The following is a 17,195-nucleotide window of genomic DNA, read 5'->3' on the forward strand; positions in this document are numbered from 1 at the left end:
AACCTGGAGCCTGCTTCAGATTCTGTGTCTCCCTCTCTCTCTGCCATCTCCCTGCTCAGACTCTCTCTATATATATCTCAAAAATAAACATTAAAAAAATTTTTTTAAAGAACAGTAAGTTAAAAGTAAGGAAATATGGATACAATATGGATTTTAGTTAATAAAATGTATCAGTATTGGCTCATTAGTTGTGATGAATGTAATATACTAATAGCTGTTGTTAACAATGAAGGAAATGAGGAAGGATGGATGGCATACAGAACTCTCTGTACTATCTTTGCAACTTCTCTGTGTATCTAAAACCATCCTAAATTTAAAAGTTTATTAAAAATAAACACTGTGACAGTCATCCTTGCTTATTGAAGCACATCTCTGATTGCTTCCTTTGGATAAAGCCCCAAGAGTGAAATTGCTGAGCCAAAGTGTATACAGATTCTTATTTAGTAGAGATTAATTTCAAAGTGTTATATTTAGATGTTTTGCTGACTTTTTGAAGATGGGTTAGCCTTGTGCCTTTATCCCTGCATTTTCCTACTTGGAGATCCAGGAGCTGGAAGAAAACCCAAGAGAAGCAGTCAAGTGACTTGCCCAGGGTTGAGTGCCTTGTTAACAGTGGGAAGTAGAATCCCTATCTCTGCGGACTGTCCTCTGGGCTGGGCTGTCCGGGAGCGTGTGCAAAAGAAATAAAAGTTTTCTGACTCATGATGGGATGAGTGATCAACAACCAGACCTGCCTCTTTCTATTTTCTGTAGGTAAACATAGGGTTCGCTTTCTTTGTTTTGGACACAGTTACTAGGAACTGAAAGGATTTTTAAAGTTTCAGAATGGCTTTATTTTTTTTCAATGTTTATTTATTTTTGAGAGAGAGAGAGAGAGGGAGAGAGAGAAAACCAGCGGAGGAAGGGCAGGGAGAGAGAGAGGGAGACACAGAATCCAAAGCAGGCTCCAGGCTCTGAGCTGTCAGCACAGAGCCCGACGTGAGGCTGAAGCTCCCGGACCATGAGATCATGACCTAAGCCAAAGTCGGACGCTTAATCGACTGAGCCACCCAGGCGCCACTTAAAGAATGGATGTAGAGACAACTAATAGAATTGCTTAACTAAATCCCTGGACAAATTGTTTTTCCTTTCTGAGCTATTGCTTCCCAATCAGAACAATCAGAATTCCAACACCTACTGCCTCTTAGTCTTCTGAGAGAGACCTTGTAGAAATTAAGTAGCCAGGGCAGATATATGTGCCGGAGGATTAGACAGAAAGAGAAATGTCATTTAGGGAAAAGGCATTGAATGAGAACAAAGAGTACAGTTTCTGTTAAGCAGTCTGTCATATCCCAAGAAAGTTCATTTCCTTGCCTGGTACGGTTTCTAGACAAGGAAAATCCCAGACTTGGCATTGGTAAGGAAGAAGAGGGCGATAGGAAGGAAGGGAGAGAATTGTTAGACTTCTTGGCTGGAAATCAGAAACAAATAGTTCCCGAGCCTGGCATTCTCAGGGGCCAGCGTCAGGACCGGCCCAAGAAGGCAGACAAGGAACATTACCGGTCCTGACTTGGCTCCACACACCGTTACTCAACAGAAAGTGGTGCGTAAGCAGGATTCTGGAGGATGCAAGAGAAATGTAAACAATCACTGGGTGCGGACCTGCGGTTGCCTATAGAAGCTTTGCCAGGCCCGAGATTGCAGGAGTACATTTTGACTTTTAATTCCCAGACATTCTTGCAGGATTTGGGCAATGACAAAGGCGAGCTAAAACAAACCAAAGGCTGGGAATCAGGAAAGTGCTGGCCTCTAATCTCAAACCGGAGCCTCTAATCATAGTCCTGACCCTTGCTCAGGTTAGCGAGCATCCTTGGTCTGCAACATGGAAATGACTTATTTATTTGCCTATAAACATCTGTCAGCACCTGCACTGAATTGAAACTTGGCAGGCAAAATGAGGAAGGGGTAATACTTCTAAAAACTCTTCCTATTTTTATGATTTGAAACTTTTTAGTCTTTGAAACAGTAGAACAGGAGAAAGACATTAGATAACTTTCAGGATCAGATGAAAGGAGGAAAGAATTAAACAGATGGCAAGAATCTCCCATCTTTATTTATTGCAGTCATGATTTTGCTGACATGCAAAGATGTGGGTGGCTTGATTGGCACTGGTTGTGACTGTGCAGCAGAAAAAGAAATGACAGCCTGGAGGTTTCAAGACAGGACAGGATGAGGGGCGTCTGGGTGGCTCAGCCAGTTGAGTGCCTGACTCTTGATTTCGGCTCAGGTCGTGATGTCTCAGTTCATGAGACTGAACCCTGCATCATGCTCTGCGCTGACAGCGTGGAACCTGCTCGGGATTCTTTCAGTCCTCTCCCTCTGCCCCCTCCTCTGCTCGTGCACCCTCTCTGTCTCTCTCAAAATAAATAAATAAACATTTAAAAAAAAAAAAAGGACGGGATGAGATGGGAGCATCTGGGTGTGATCTCATGAGAGAGTCCAGAACTAAATGAGAATCCATACTTTAAACTGTGGATTTCTAGCTTAATTGTATTGTGTGCTTTCACCTAGAAAAGCAGTTCTGGGAGCTATTCGTGAAAATAAAAACTCTTTACTGGATCAGCTTTGATCTTGGTCGGTAAGGTCAATATTATTCATATTTAACTGAGATGACTTAACTGTCCCCAGTTGGGGCTGCCTAGGAGTCTGGCTGCCTGTTGGTGCCTTCAATTCTACCTCTGGAGATCCATCCCTTTCAATTGGATGGTAAGCGGATTATATATCACAGGCCAACACCAGTCGACCAATAGAAATCTGAGTCACTGTGTTGAAATGATATTAAGGTAGAAAAGGGCTCCACAACTGATTATCAAGACAAGCAAGAGAGGGAAGAGGCGCAATGTCTGTGGGCGAAGGCACCTTGTGTTGCAGGGCCCCTTCTGTGGAAAGGGTTATTTATTAGGCTTTTAGATAACATCGGCGCCTCAGTGTGGATCTGTGTCAGATCACAGCTCTACCTAAGCTGGGTTTGGTAGATATATATCAGTATTTTTAGAAACAAAACTCAGAATATACGGTTCAAGCAAGGATTTTCTTTTTCTGATTTTGTGAATTAAATCAGGTGCCGATTCCCACAAAGCGACAAAAATAACATTTAGTTTAGCATGTAATGAATCACAACCTATTGAGGTTTGTGGGAAATATTACATGAAAGAAAACAGTCCAGGGCACACCGCACCCAAGGATGAGTCCAAAGCACAGGACAGTCAGGTCCAGCTGGGAACCTGGGCTTTCAGGGGCCAGCAGAGGGCCCTGGTCTCTGAAGTCGTGGTGGTTTCAGAAGCAGGTAGAAAGTATAATGAAAAAGGAAGTGAAAAGTCACTGACATACTTCACTTATTACCCAATTTTGCTTTTTTTAAATTATTGTAAAGGAACTTCTCTTGCAGGGCTCTGCACTGAGCATTTCCTTGGGAGAGTTTCAGAATTCTAGATAGCATGTCAGGGCAAGTATTAACTACTTACAATGTCATCCTGGCCCCTGCTGAATTCACTGACCTTTTTCTCTCTTGCAGCAAGGATCTTGTGGGCCCACACACATGCTAAGGCTCTCTATATTGAGGTCAAAGCAACCTTTCAAAAAAATTTACAAACTTTGATTTGAGCTGAAAGAAAATTCATATATCTACAACAATAATTCACTGAGTATTTTTTAAATTAAAAAAATTAATGTTTATTTATTTTTGAGACAGAGAGAGTACAAGCAGGGGAGGGGCAGAGAGAGAGAGGGAGACACACAATCTGAAGCAGGCTCCAGGCTCTGAGCTGTTAGCACAGAGCCCAACCTGGGGCTTGAACTCACAGACTACAAGATCATGACCTGAGCTGAAGTCGGAGGCTTAACCGACAGAGCCACCCAGGTGCCGCTCACCAAGTACTTTAAGCATGGGTTGTAAAGAGAAACATTTAAATACATTTAAACTCCTCAGCAAGAATGAAAAAGTTCTCTCTGCTGTGACCCCAGCCTTCTCAACCACCTCCCAACCCGGCTCTCTCCATGCATATGAGACTTTTTGCCTAGAATGCTTTTTCCTTGTGCATATCTTTTATTATAATGACCACACCTACTGTATTTCTCCTTCGTCTCTCTATTAAGCCTCAAAAGCAGAGAATGGGAGGGGGAAGGGGGAGATGGGCATGGAGGAGGGCACTTGTGGGGATGAGCACTGGGTGTTATACGGAAACCAACTTGACAATAAACTATTTGTAAAAAAAATAATTTAAAAAAAAGCAGAGAACGGGAAATGTGTATTCTGTCTACAGATACTTCCTGCACACCTCGTCAGTGCTGGGCACTGTGCCAGGCAGAAAAGATACAACAGAAAACAAGGTGGACAAGATCCCGGACTTCACAGAGCTCAAATCCAGGAGAGTCTTTCTAACCCCAGTGCCTAGCTCATGGTAGGTGTGCCATCAAGGCTGAAAGAATAGGGGCACCTGGCTGGCTCAGTATGTAGCGCCTGTGACTTTTGATCTTGGGCTGTGAGTTCAAGCCCCACCCTGGGCATAGAATTAGTCACTTAGGTTAATACAGCACATAGGTAAAAGGCAGAAATAGGAAATCTTATGTCAATTGCATTGTGGTTGAATCCAAAGTCATTCCTGCCATCACGAACAGCAATTATTGAAAGTAACAGCCCAGGGGCGCCCGGGTGGCTTAGTCGGTTAAGCGTCCGGCTTTCACTCAGGTCATGATCCCGCGGTTCGTGGGTTCGAGCCCCGCGTCGGGCTCGGTGCTGACTGCCAGCTCAGAGCCTGGAGCCTCTTTCAGAGTCTGTGACTCCCTCTCTCTCTGACCCTCCCCTGCTCATGCTGTCTCTCTCTCTCTCTCTCCTAGAAATAAATAAAAACATTTAAAAAAAAAAAATTTTTTTTTGAAAGTAACAGCCCAAACAGCAGGAAACCACATTCCTAGAATCTAAAAGAAAGCAGGTTATGTAAAAAAGCTTTTGATGTGGAATACTACTAATTTTGATTTAAAAAATAATTACCTAAAAACTAAGATCCATATAAATGGAGAGTATGACTCCTGACTTATTCTGATGTTTCTTGAACTGACTATATCTAAAACATGGAAATGAAGGTCAAAGTAGGCTTTATAGTCAGGAAATGCTGTGCACTAATAGATATATAATTTTTAAGTTTATTTATTTGGGGGGAGGGGGAAGGGGCAGAGAGAGAGAGATGGAGAGAGAGAATCCCAAGCAGGCTCCACGCTATCAGTACAGAGTCCACCATGGGGCTCAAACTCATGAACCCTGAGATCATGACCTGAGCCAAAAATCAAATGTTGGACATTTAACCAACTGAGCCCACTCAGGCACCCTGGGTATTTTTAACATATTGGGAAAATGACAATAAAGCAGTGTTTCTGAATTTTTTCCCCATAAAACAATGCTCCAATGAGCTGCTCCTTGAAAAGAGTATAAAGCATCTGGAAAATGCGTCACACATCAGCCCCTCTTGGAGCTTCACAAAACACGTTATATTAATGTCCCTGTAAAGTTCTGCAGAAAAGAAATAGGTTTAACTGTATTAATCATCTTTTCCCATACTCATTTAAACCACCAAATTCTTTTTTAAAATTTATTTAAATTCAAGTTAGTTAGCATACAGTGCAGTCTTGGCTTCAGGAGTCGAACCCAGTGATGCATCTCTTACAGACGACACCCGGTGCTCATCCCAACAAGTGCCTCCTTAATGCCCATCCCCTATTTAGCCCATCTACCCCCACTTCCCCTCCAGCAACTGTCAATCTGTTCTCTTTATTTAAGGGTCCCTTAAGGTTTGCCTCCTTCTCTGTTTTTACCTTACTTTTCCTTCCCTTCCCATGTGCATCTGTTGTGTTTCTCAAATTCCACGTATGAATGGAAATCATATATCTGTCTTTCTCTGACAGACTTCTTTTGCTTAGCAGAATACATTCTAGTTCCATCTACATTGTTGCAAATGGCAAGATTTCATTCTTTTTCATTGCCAAGTAGTATTCCAGTGTGTGTGTGTGTGTGTGTGTGTGTGTGTGTGTGTGTCTGTGTGTGTGTCTGTGTGTGTCTGTGTGACATCTTTTTTTAACCAAATCTTTTTTAAATGTTTCATTTATTTCTGAGAGAGAGAGAGCATGAGCAGGGGAGGGTCAGAGAGAGAGGGAGACACAGAATCTGAAGAGACACAGTCTCCAGGATCTGAGCTAGCTGTCAGCACAGAGCCTGACACAGGGCTTAAACTCACGAACTGTGAGATCATCACCTGAGCCAAAGTTGGTTGCTTAACCGACTGAGCCACCCAGGTGCCCCCAGACCAGCAGTTTTGTATCCTTTGGATAAATTCCTAGTAATGCAATTGCTGGGTCATAGGGTAGTTCTATTTTTAATTTTCTGAGGAATCTACATATTGTTTTCCAGAGTGGCTGCACCAGTTTGCATTCCCACCAACAGTGCACAAATGTTCCCCTTTCTCCACATCTTCACCAACATCTGTTGTTTCCTGAGTTGTTCATTTTAGCCATTCTGACAGGTGTGAAGTTGTATCTCATTGTGGTTTTGATTTGTATTTCTCTGATGATGAGTGATGTTCAGCATCTTTTCATGTGTCTGTTAGCCATCTGGATGTCTTCTTGGGGAAAGTGTTTATTCATGTCTTCTGTATATTTCTTCACTGGATTATTTGTTTTGGGGTGTTGAGTTATAAATTCAAAGTGTATGAAAGACCTAAATGTTGGACAGGAAACCATCAAAATCCTACAGAAGAAAACAGGCAGCAGCCTCTTTGACCTGGGCCACAGCAACTTCTTACTTGACATGTGTTCAGAGGCAAGGGAAATAAAACCAAAAATGAACTATTGGGATCTCATTAAGATAAAAGCTTCTGCACAGTGAAGGAAACAATCAACAAAACTAAAAGGCAACTGACAGAATGGGAGAAGATATTTGCAAATGACATATCAGAGAAAGGGTTAGTATCCAAAATCTACAAACCACCAAATTCTTCTTTCAAAGAATAGCTCTTAGGTTAGGAAAATCTGCTTTAAAGTTCAATTTACAATACAATTCACTTCTTTTTTTTTAAATTTTTTTAAATGTTTTATTTATTTTTGAGAGAGAGATAGAGGCAGTGTGAGCAGGGGAGGGTCAGAGACAGAGGGAGACACAGAATCTGAAGCAGTTTCCAGGCTCTGTGCTGACAGAGTGGGGCTCGAACCCACGAACCGTGAGATCATGACCTGAACTGAAGTTGCACGCTTACCCAACTGAGCCACCCAGGCGCCCCAAATACCGTTCACTTCTAATTACTCATTAGTGGTTATCTAGCAGAGCAAGACATACTTATAACACAATGTTAAGTGACAAAAGTATTTTATTACAAAATTATCTTTTAATAAAATTTGCTGGACAATCATCTTAGTGACATTCTGCATTTTGCTTCTAAATAAAGTCACCAACTAACCACTAGATGGCAGTATGATTCCATTTATATAACAGCCATTCTGCAGCAACATAGTAATGGTTCAAAAGGTATTTGAGTTTTCTAAGGATGCCTTTGTAGGCTTATTTATTAATTTACTAATTCCTTCAAACATTTGTATGTAACTTTTAAGTTTCAAGGACTCTGATGGATGCTGAAGATCAGAAAAGGAATGACACAGCTTACTGTAAACACTATAATTACTGGATTCCTAGGAAACTTAAGACCATGCCCATCAATTTAACAAACACTTTTGTGGAGAGGAGAGGAGAGAAGAGGAAGGAAGAAAGGGAAAGGAAGAAAGAAAAGAAAGGAAGGAAGGGAGAGAGAAAGGAAGAAAAGAAGGAAAAAAGGAAGGAAGGAGGCAGGAAGGAAACTACATAAAATATGCACACTGCATGACATTTTCTTTTATTTTCTTTCTTTTTTTTATACATGAAAAAATGCTTAAGTATCAACACAGAAATGAAAAAATGGCACATGTGGAAAGCATGGTGACAGACAAGCATCTAGGATTTTATCACAGTCTGAACTAAGTATCTCACAGGCCACAAGTTGTGCAACTCAAGAGTCAATTTTGACCCAGGAAGGATATGCCTGGGGAACTTCTGGAAGGGGTTCAGTTTCGAACTTGGAAATCAGGGAGATGAAGGTGAAGAACCAGTCTGTCTCTGGCTTTTGGGCCCCAGATCTGGAGCTTCAGTGCCAGAAGAAAACTTGAAGACCAGGAAGTACAATACCCTCTTAGAAATGAAGGCAGGGATGGGGGGGCCTGGGTGGCTCAGTCATTTCAGCATCTGACTTCAGTTCAGGTCATGATCTCACGGTTTGTGGGTTCGGGCTCTGTGCTGACAGCTAGCTCAGAGCCTGGAGTCTGTTTCAGATTCTGTGTCTCCCTCTCTCTCTGACCCTCCCCTGCTCATGCTGTCTCTCTCTCTCTCTCTCAGAAATAAATTTAAAAAATTAAGAAAAAAAATTTTAAAAAGAAAGAAATGGAGGCAGGGAGATGAGCTGCAGGGAGTCAGTGAGGCAGAGCTAGAGCTTGAACCCAGGTCTTCCAATGCCCAGCTGACGTTCTTTTCAATATTTCATCACCAATTTTGGAATTTACACTAGATCCTCCCCTAAACTCTTTCCCTCCCCTTAATTTTTGTTGTGCTGGTTCCTAGCTGGCCGAGCGTCCTTGGACAAGATGTCATGTGCATGTGTCTCATGTTAGATTCCCCAGGAAACAGACTCAGAGGCAGAGATTTGCATGCAGACTGCTCTCAGGAGCAGTGCCTGGAAGGGACTAAGGGAGGCAGGATTGGGCAAAAAGAGAGATTGAGCCTCAACCCATCCCACACAGCACTCTGGAGCTGAGATGGCCCTCCAGGGCTATACTAGATCGAAGCAAGAGGGGAGATCTTTCCACGTTGGCCACTCACTGGATGCAAGGGGCATAATCATAGACAAGGCAGCCCCCTTCAGCTAAAAACAAAAATCAATGGACTAAATCAAGAAGTTGCAGGGTTCCCATTCCTTTTCAGATGCTGTAGGGGAAAATCTGTGTCTGTGCCTTTCCCAGCTTCCAGAGGCTACCCACATTCCTTGCTCCTGGCCTTCTTGCTCCATCTCAATCCCTCTCCATCCTTACAGGGGAGATGCGCTCTCCTTTGAAGGACTATGTGATTAAACAGGACCCACCTGTGTGATCCAGGCTCACGTCTCCACCTCTAGTTCTTCAACTTTACTTACACTTACAAAGTCCCTTTTGCCACGTAAGGCAACATATTACAGGTGCCAGGGATCCGGATGTAGACATTTTTGGAGGCGGGAAGGCCACTACTCTGCCTACCACAATCTGAATTAAACATTTTTGCAAGAATACTTTGTATGTTCATAGCAGCATTACTCATAACAGCCAAAAAGGAAAACAACTCAAATGGCCAACAACTGATGAAAAAATGTAGTATATCAGCACAATGGAATATTGTTGGATCATAAAAAGGAATTTAGTACTGATCCATACTATGACATAGATGAACTGAAAACATTATGCTAAGTTAAAGACGCCAAATGGCCACATATGTATTGTTCCATTTACAGGAGAAGCCCAGAATGGGCAAATCTATAGAAACATAAAGTTGACTTTAGTAGTTCCCAGGGTCTAAGGAGAAGGGAAATGGGCAATGATGTTAATGGGTATTGAATTTCTTTGGGGGATGATATCAATGCTTCAAAATTAGATTGTGCTGATGGTTACATAGCTATGTACATATACAAAAATCACTGAGCTGCAGACTTTATAGGGACAAATTTCCTGGCATGTCAATATCTTCATAAAGTTGTTTAAAAATCTTTTACAGATGGGGCGCCTGGGTGGCTTAGTCAGTTAAGCGTCCGACTTTCGCTTAGGTCATGATCTCGCGGTTCGTGGGTTCGAGCCCCGCGTCGGGCTCTGTGCTGACTGCCAGCTCAGAGCCTGGAGCCTGTTTCGGAGTCTGTGTCTCCCTCTCTCTCTGACCCTCCCCTGCTCACGCTGTCTATCTCTCTCTCTCCTAGAAACAAATAAAAAAGAAAAAATTTAAAAAAAAAAATTAAAAAAAAAAATCTTTTACAGATGATGCCGTATTCTTTCACTTTGTGTCACCCAGGAGGCACTTTATACCTAGTTGTCCTTATTAGTGAGTAATGCTAAGATTGAACTCTGGGTTAAGATAGTAACAACTGATAGGAACTATATTTGTAATAAGTGCTTCAGAAAAGTTATCTGTCTTATAGTAATAATCTACCATACAAGGGTGTTACAAAAATGAAATGAGAATATGATTTATTTAGTAAATCACAAATGTGGTGCATAGAAAAATGTCCCCTTCCCCCACAACCCAAGAAAGACGTCCACATACTAATCCTTGGAACCTGTGACTGAGCACCTCACATGGCAAAAGGAACTTTGTAGAATCTAGAGATGGGGAGATTATTCTAGATGACCTGGGAGGCCCCACCTAATCACAGCAGAGAACTTAGCCCTGAGGTCAGAGAGAAATGTGACATTGCTGGCTTTGAAGAAAAAGAAGGGGTCCCCAGTCAAGAAGAGTGTTGGCCTCATGAAGCTGGAAAAGATAAGGAAAGGGACTCTCCTTTCCATGAGTCCTTCCCAGATGCTCACCCTACTCCTCTGGTCACAGACTTCTCAAAGGCACCCCCTCCAATACGCTGCAGGCTTTGATATGGAAAAACTGCTCTGGGGTCATTTGCACAGGGGGAAGACTTTTTGTGTACACTCCACATGATCAGTCTTGATGCAGTACGTGAGCGCCCTCATTGTTTTATAGATTTTGTAATGTACTTAGTCTTTTTGTCTCAGTCCCCCACCCTGCTCTCCATGGACATCAGATGTAAATCCAGTAGGAACCAGGGGCGTCTGGGTGGCTCAGTTGGTTGAGCATCCGACTTCTGCTCAGGTCATGATCTCACGGTTTGTGGGTTCGAGCCTGCGTTGGGCTCTGTGCTGACAGCCAGCTCAGAGCCTGGAGACTGTTTCAGATTCTGTATCTCCCTCTCTCTCTGACCCTCCCCTGCTCACACTGTCCCTTTCTCTCTCTCTCTCTCTCTCTCTCTCAGAAATTAAAAAAACATTAAAAAAAATTTTTTTACAATAAACTATTTGTAAAAAAATAAAAATAAAAAAATAAAAAAAAAAATTTTTTTAAATCCAGTAGGAACCAGGGATGTAGGCAAATACAATGTACTCAGAATGATTCCCTCCACTACAGCTAAGTCCCAAATCAAACTACTATGGGTTCCTTTTGCCCTAAGGCAAACTTCCCCCCCCCCCAAGTCCCTTTTCAGCCCCCTAGCAAGTAGGTTTCAGGCATATCCATCACACAAGTTTGACAGATGTGCCCAGATATGACCAAATCCCACTTGGACTCAAGTTAAGACTCCCACTGTATGAAAAAGGCAGTCTACAATTGGGACAGAGTGTTTTTCCTTTGAAGAGATGCAAGAATTGAAAGAAGGTAGATCATGTTAAATTAGGACAAAGACCTTGAAAGTCAGAGCAACAGGGAGCTCCTGAAAGGTTTTATTTTTGAGCCCCTGAAAGTTTCTAAGAAGTGCTAGAGACTGAATGTTTGTTTCCTCACCTCCCCCCCCACACACACACAAATTCATATATTGAAACCTAATCCCTACTGTGATGGTATTTAAAAGTAGGCTTTTCAATGGTCCAGTATGCGGGATTTTCCCACACCACCAAGCACTTAACTCCTGTGAACAATGACCAGTTTAACTCAATTCTGACACTATCTACCTGGAAATAACATCAGATTTCATAAGTTAAGAGCTCAGTCCCACAGCCCTGCTCCCATTTCAGATGCCAATTCCAAGTTCAGGTTGTCACATGTGCTCTGGCCACTGGCTATAAATTGGAGTTTCCCACAACCCCTTCCTTGGGTTCAATTAACTGCTAGAGTGGCTCACAAAAGTCGGAAAACCAGTTTACTTACTAAATTACAGTTTATTACAAAGGGTACTAAAGGGCATGAATAACCAGCCAGATAGAGATACACAGGGCAAGGTCGTGAACACAGGTGCTTCTATGCCCATGGAATTTGGGGCATAGAACAATGGATTCATTCTGGTTCACCAATCCGGAAGCTCCCCAAACCCATCCTCCTGGGTTTTTATGGAGGCTTCATTACACAGGTGTAGTTGATGAGACCATTGGCCATTGGTGACTGAATTTGATCTCCAGCCCCTCAAACTTCCCCAGAGATTGGGGGAGGGGGTGGGGCTGAAAGTTCCAACTTTCAAATCACGTGGTTCCTCCCCCTGGCACCCAGCCCCCATCTTTAAGTTACCTAGGGACTTTCCAAAAGTCATTTCATTAACATAAAAAAAAAAAAAAGACTTTTATCCTCTCATCACTTAGGGAATTCCAAGGGTTTTAGGGTCTCTGTGCCCAGTATGATTCCTAGGTTTCTTTTCTTTTTTTTTTTTTTATGATTCCTAGATTTCTAAGGTCACTGGGGTACTGACAGGCACACAGATAAGCACATGATAGTGTAGAGGGAGATAAAATGAGTTAAGTTTTAAATATGTTGAGGTTGAGGTGTCTGTGGGGGAATCCCAGAGATGTTTGTAGGCGATGAATGCAAACAGTGAGCGCTCAAGGGGCTGAGCATGTGACTCCTGATCTTGGGGTCATGAGTTCAACCTCCATGCTGGGCCTAGAGCTTACTTAAAAAATGAAAACTAAGAAAAAAAAGAAAAAAAAGAATAGGCAGTTGGATACATAAGGTTGGAGTTCAAGGAAGAACGGTCTACACTGGAGATTTGCATCTGGGAATTATCAGAATGTAGCAATCTAGTATTTAAAACCAGAAGACTGCATGAAATCCTCAGGGGAGTATGTGTAGACTGGATCAAAAACTGAGCTCTGGGGCACTCCAACAAAAGGTTGGGGAAAAGAGAAGCAATTAGCAAAGGAGTGTGAAAAGAAACAGTCAGTAAAGCGGGAGGAAATCAAGAGAGTGTAGTGTGGTGCCTTGGAAGCCACGTGAAGAAGGTTAGCAAGAAAGCAACTAATTGGTCAAATGCTGCAGGTGGTCAAGTAAGTTTAGGAGTAAGAGTTCAGGGGTGCTTGGCTGTCTCAGTCTATAGAGCATGCAACTCTTCATCTCAGGGTCACCGAGTTGACCCCCACATTGAGTGGAGATTACTTAAAAAAAAAAAAAGGAAAAGAATGAGAGTTCAATGTTAGATATAATGGATGTCACTGGAGATCATGAAAAAAGCTGTTTCAGTAGAGCAACAGAAGCAAAAGCCTGATAAAAGTGGGTTTAAGAGAGATTGGAAGAAAAGAAATTAAACAGAAAGCTCTTGACTTCTGCTCTAACAGTGAAGAACAGCTCTGAGATAGTAGAGAGCCGAGATCGAATGAATTTTTATGTGTGGTGGGAAGGAAAAATAACAGCATGTTTGTGTGCTTAGGGAAGCAAGTCAGTAAGTGGGAGCAGGGGATTGAAGATGTAGGAGAGAGGAGATAAGTGCTAGAATGGTGTCCCTGCGCAGGTGATCTGGGGAAAATGTAAAAAGGCTGTCCTCCCGTAAGTTCAGGGCAGTTCAATTTATAGTAAGAGGAGAGGAAGACAGAGTATGTGGGTACAGATGAAGGCAGGTAAGGAGAGGTGGTAGTGGGGGAAATTTTCTTTTGATTACATCAATCTTATGAATGAAAATGCAAGCTGAGAGTGAGGAGGTCGGAGGTGGTGTTACAGGTTAGAGAAGTTGTGAAATACTAATCTTGGACAGAAAGTGGACAAGTGAAAGTATGATGTGTTTGTTGGGCAGCAATATGGACCCACTCAAGGTTTAGAATCCTGATGGAGGTAGAGGAAGGCATGTCTGTATGATTGCGTATTTTATTCCAGCCCTGCTCAGCTGCAGACTTGGATTCAATCAAAGTTGTAGTTTCTACCAGATCATAATGAAGAAAGAGCTAGGCAAAGGAGTGATTTAAATGGAATTCAAGCAGAGCAAGAAGGAAACGTCAAGAAAACGAGGGGCAGTGAAAAGGTGGTGGAACAATGGACAGTGAGTGGGATGGAGGGGTTGCATTCCTAGAGTTGGTGTCCTAGGAGCAAACTGGAAAGATAGGCGGGAGTGGTCAGAATAGGATCAATGAAATACAATGACAGCGAAGGGTTGCAGTCACTGGTAACAACAAGGATAACAGAATTGCCCAACAAATGTTCACTATCGAGGAAAAAAGAAAAACCTTTTCCTCTGAAAATCAGCATTTCCCCCAATACTGAGCATCTATCGTGCCCGAGATAAAGTCACAATATCTTCCAAACATCCAGATCAGGAATGGAAAGAAAGGCATATTCCTTTCACACGTGCAAGCGAGCAGCATTTAGGTAATCTCAGCAAGTTGCATCAATGTTTTACCGAACGCATTATGTTTCATTACACAAGGTTACACGAATACAACCTCTTGAAAAGATCCCCTCTCCCCATTCCACGTGTCACTGAAGGCCAAAAAGACCAAGAGATTTACAGACTGCCACCCTGGCGCAGGGAAGGGTGACCGCGAACTCCGAAAACCCGGCAGAGGGCGCTCAGCTGCCCCACGTCCCCGGACCTCGCCCCTCCCCGGGCAGCTCTGCCCCGCCGCCCGCGCCGGGGTTTTCAAAATGGAAACAAACCCGGCCCCGGCCCCGGCCCCGCCCCCCGCCCGGAGGTAGCCGGGAAAAGGGCACCGCCCCCTTGGGGGTATCCCAGCCGGCCAGGCGAAGGTTCCCGCAAGCAGAGTCGGCTCCCTCTTTCCTTTCTCTTCTGACTTCCTCCCTGCCCACTTTCGATCTCCAGCCAACTGACTGGAAGCCTATCAACGGGCGGTCATACCCTCCCTTCTCCCCTGGCTTCCTCACCTGTCCTCAACTCCGCCCGCCCCGCCTCCGGAAGTGACGATGGCCTCCCGTCTTTGCTCGCGTCCCGTCGGGCCTTGCGGCGGCGGCGGGAAGATGGCGGCGGCGGGAGCCCTGGAACGGAGCTTCGTGGAGCTCAGCGGCGCTGAGCGCGAGAGGCCGAGACACTTTCGGGAATTCACAGTTTGTGGCCTTGGTACGGAAGCAGCCAAGGGGGACGCGATCCGGTCCTTACCCTCAGGCATCCCTTATGGGTCCCTAAATCTGTGATCTCTGGTTCATATTCCTAAGTCCACATGCCTATAGCCCCGGGATCAGAGCTTCCGTAGTGTCCTACTTCGCCCTTCTTTCTTCCCCTTCTCTTTGTATGGATTGTCAGTCGTCACCCTCTGCTTTCTCAGCGCCTTCAATCCCTGTCATCCCTAAAGAACCAGATGTGCAGGCTGACCACTCTTCTTTTGCAGGAACTGCAAATGCCTTGGCTGGAGCCGTGAAATACAGTGAGAGCGCAGGAGGCTTCTATTATCTGGAAAGTGGCAAGTTGTTCTCCGTCACCAGAAACAGGTTCATTCATTGGTAAGTGTTGTGTTCGCCAACGCCCCTGGCAGGTTGGGTTGTTGGGCCTCTGACTTTTCGTGGCTGTTCCCAGAATGTCATTCTCCGAGGCGGTAATAGGAAAAGAGAAGGACTGTTTTCGCAGCTGAATCAGAAAATTAGGGAGACACAGAGCACTGGGAGAGGTGCCCTCCCAAGCAGCACTAAAAGCAGAGGAAATGAAGCTTTTGGAATAAAGCCCCAGAGATCAGTTTTAAATTTGAACTCATTGTGTTTTTATCATGTTTTACAGCTTCCTTAATTCCTCAGATACATTTGAGCGTTTTCATGTCAGTCATCTAAGCAGGCCTAGCACCTAAGTTTGCTATAGATGAAGTGGTGAACAAAAGCAACCACCATTTCCATCATGCAAGATGTTGTAGCTGTTTGACAATGGATGTGGACCTGCCTTTCATGGGGCAGTTTTATGAAGGAAAAGACACGAAAGTAAGGGACTGTAACATAGGTGTATAAATATAAATTTTTCATACTTGCCTCAGAGGAAAAGTATAGGGGCTGTGAGAGGCTAATGGGAGACCAGATATTATTAGTGAGACAGAGAAGGCCTTCAAGGATATCACATTTAACCTGAGCCCTGTAGGATGGAAGGTTGGCCAGAACAGTCCAGCAAACAGCATCACCATATGCAAAATCCAGGAGGTGTAAAGAACTGGACAGGTTTGAGGAACTAACCGGAGATCCGTGTGGCGTAAGTACAGTGGGTGAAATGGAAAGTGGTGTGAGAGAGAGACTGAGACTGCGGAGGTAAGCAAGACTCAGATCATGGAGGACTCTCCGATCCTTTCTAAGGATTTTGGATTCCCCTCCCCCTCCCCAAGTACACTGAGTAATCATTGAAGGGTTTTAAAGAGTTACTCTTTACTAACATAACCAAAATTGCATTAAGAGAAAACCAGTTTAGGTGCACCTGGGTGGCTCAGTTGGTTAAGCGCCTGACTCTTGATTTCGGCTCAGGTCATGATCCCAGGGTCGTGGGATCAAGTCCCTTGTTAGGTTCCGTACTGGGCATGGAGCCTACTTAAGATTCTCTCTCCCCCTCTGCTCTTCTCGCCTGTGTATGTGCTCAAGCAATCTCTCGCTCTCTTTAAAATTAAAAAAGTGTGTGTGTGTGTAATGTTTTAAAAGGAAAATCATTTTACTTCATGGTGGATGAATTTCAGTTAGATATAATACAAAAAAGCTGCTTGCTTTTATGATGGCCCACGTGAGAGATGCTGGTGGCTCAATTATGGGAGTAGCTAAGAAAGGAGAAATGGATGGATTTAAAGTGCATTTAGAAGATAGCTTCACTAGGACTTGGTGATAGATTGAATGTGCAGAAGATGGGAAGGGAAATGGAACAAAGTCAATTCCCTGGTTTCTGGTGTGACTAACAAGATATTGGGTGGCCAGGTCACCTCTTACTAATGGACAGAAGATGGGTTTTGGAGAGATGTGAATAATTCTTTCCAATATGTTTGAAGTTACCTATGTAAGAGCCCTTCAGAAATGTCATGCAGGCCTTGAATTTATAGGTCTGAGGCTCAGAAGAGAGACGTGTGTTTGATGTACAAACCGCATTTAAGAAATACTTTTTAGTGCCTAATATTTTCCAGTCAGTGTTCAGGGACTGAGAATATAACAGGCAACAAAACAAAGTCCCTGCTCTTATGGAGGGAGAGAG

The 17,195-nt window shown here is 43.6% G+C and overlaps 1 protein-coding gene across 1 annotated transcript in view; it reads left to right on the forward strand.

Moving 5' to 3' along the window:
- The first annotated feature begins 14,998 nt into the window (after window positions 1–14,998).
- The window catches only part of NUP160 (nucleoporin 160), a 49,687-nt gene continuing 47,490 nt past the window's right edge, over window positions 14,999–17,195 (forward strand). The window contains exons 1-2 of the mRNA XM_077767276.1: window positions 14,999–15,113; window positions 15,382–15,493. Of these exons, the coding sequence (XP_077623402.1) occupies window positions 15,014–15,113; window positions 15,382–15,493 (212 nt within the window). The 5' untranslated portion in view covers window positions 14,999–15,013. The remainder of the gene's footprint in view (window positions 15,114–15,381; window positions 15,494–17,195) is intronic.

Source organism: Crocuta crocuta, unplaced genomic scaffold (assembly GCF_008692635.1).
Source record: "Crocuta crocuta isolate KB4526 unplaced genomic scaffold, BGI_CrCroc_1.0 scaffold330, whole genome shotgun sequence".
In the NCBI taxonomy this organism is placed as follows: domain Eukaryota; kingdom Metazoa; phylum Chordata; class Mammalia; order Carnivora; family Hyaenidae; genus Crocuta; species Crocuta crocuta.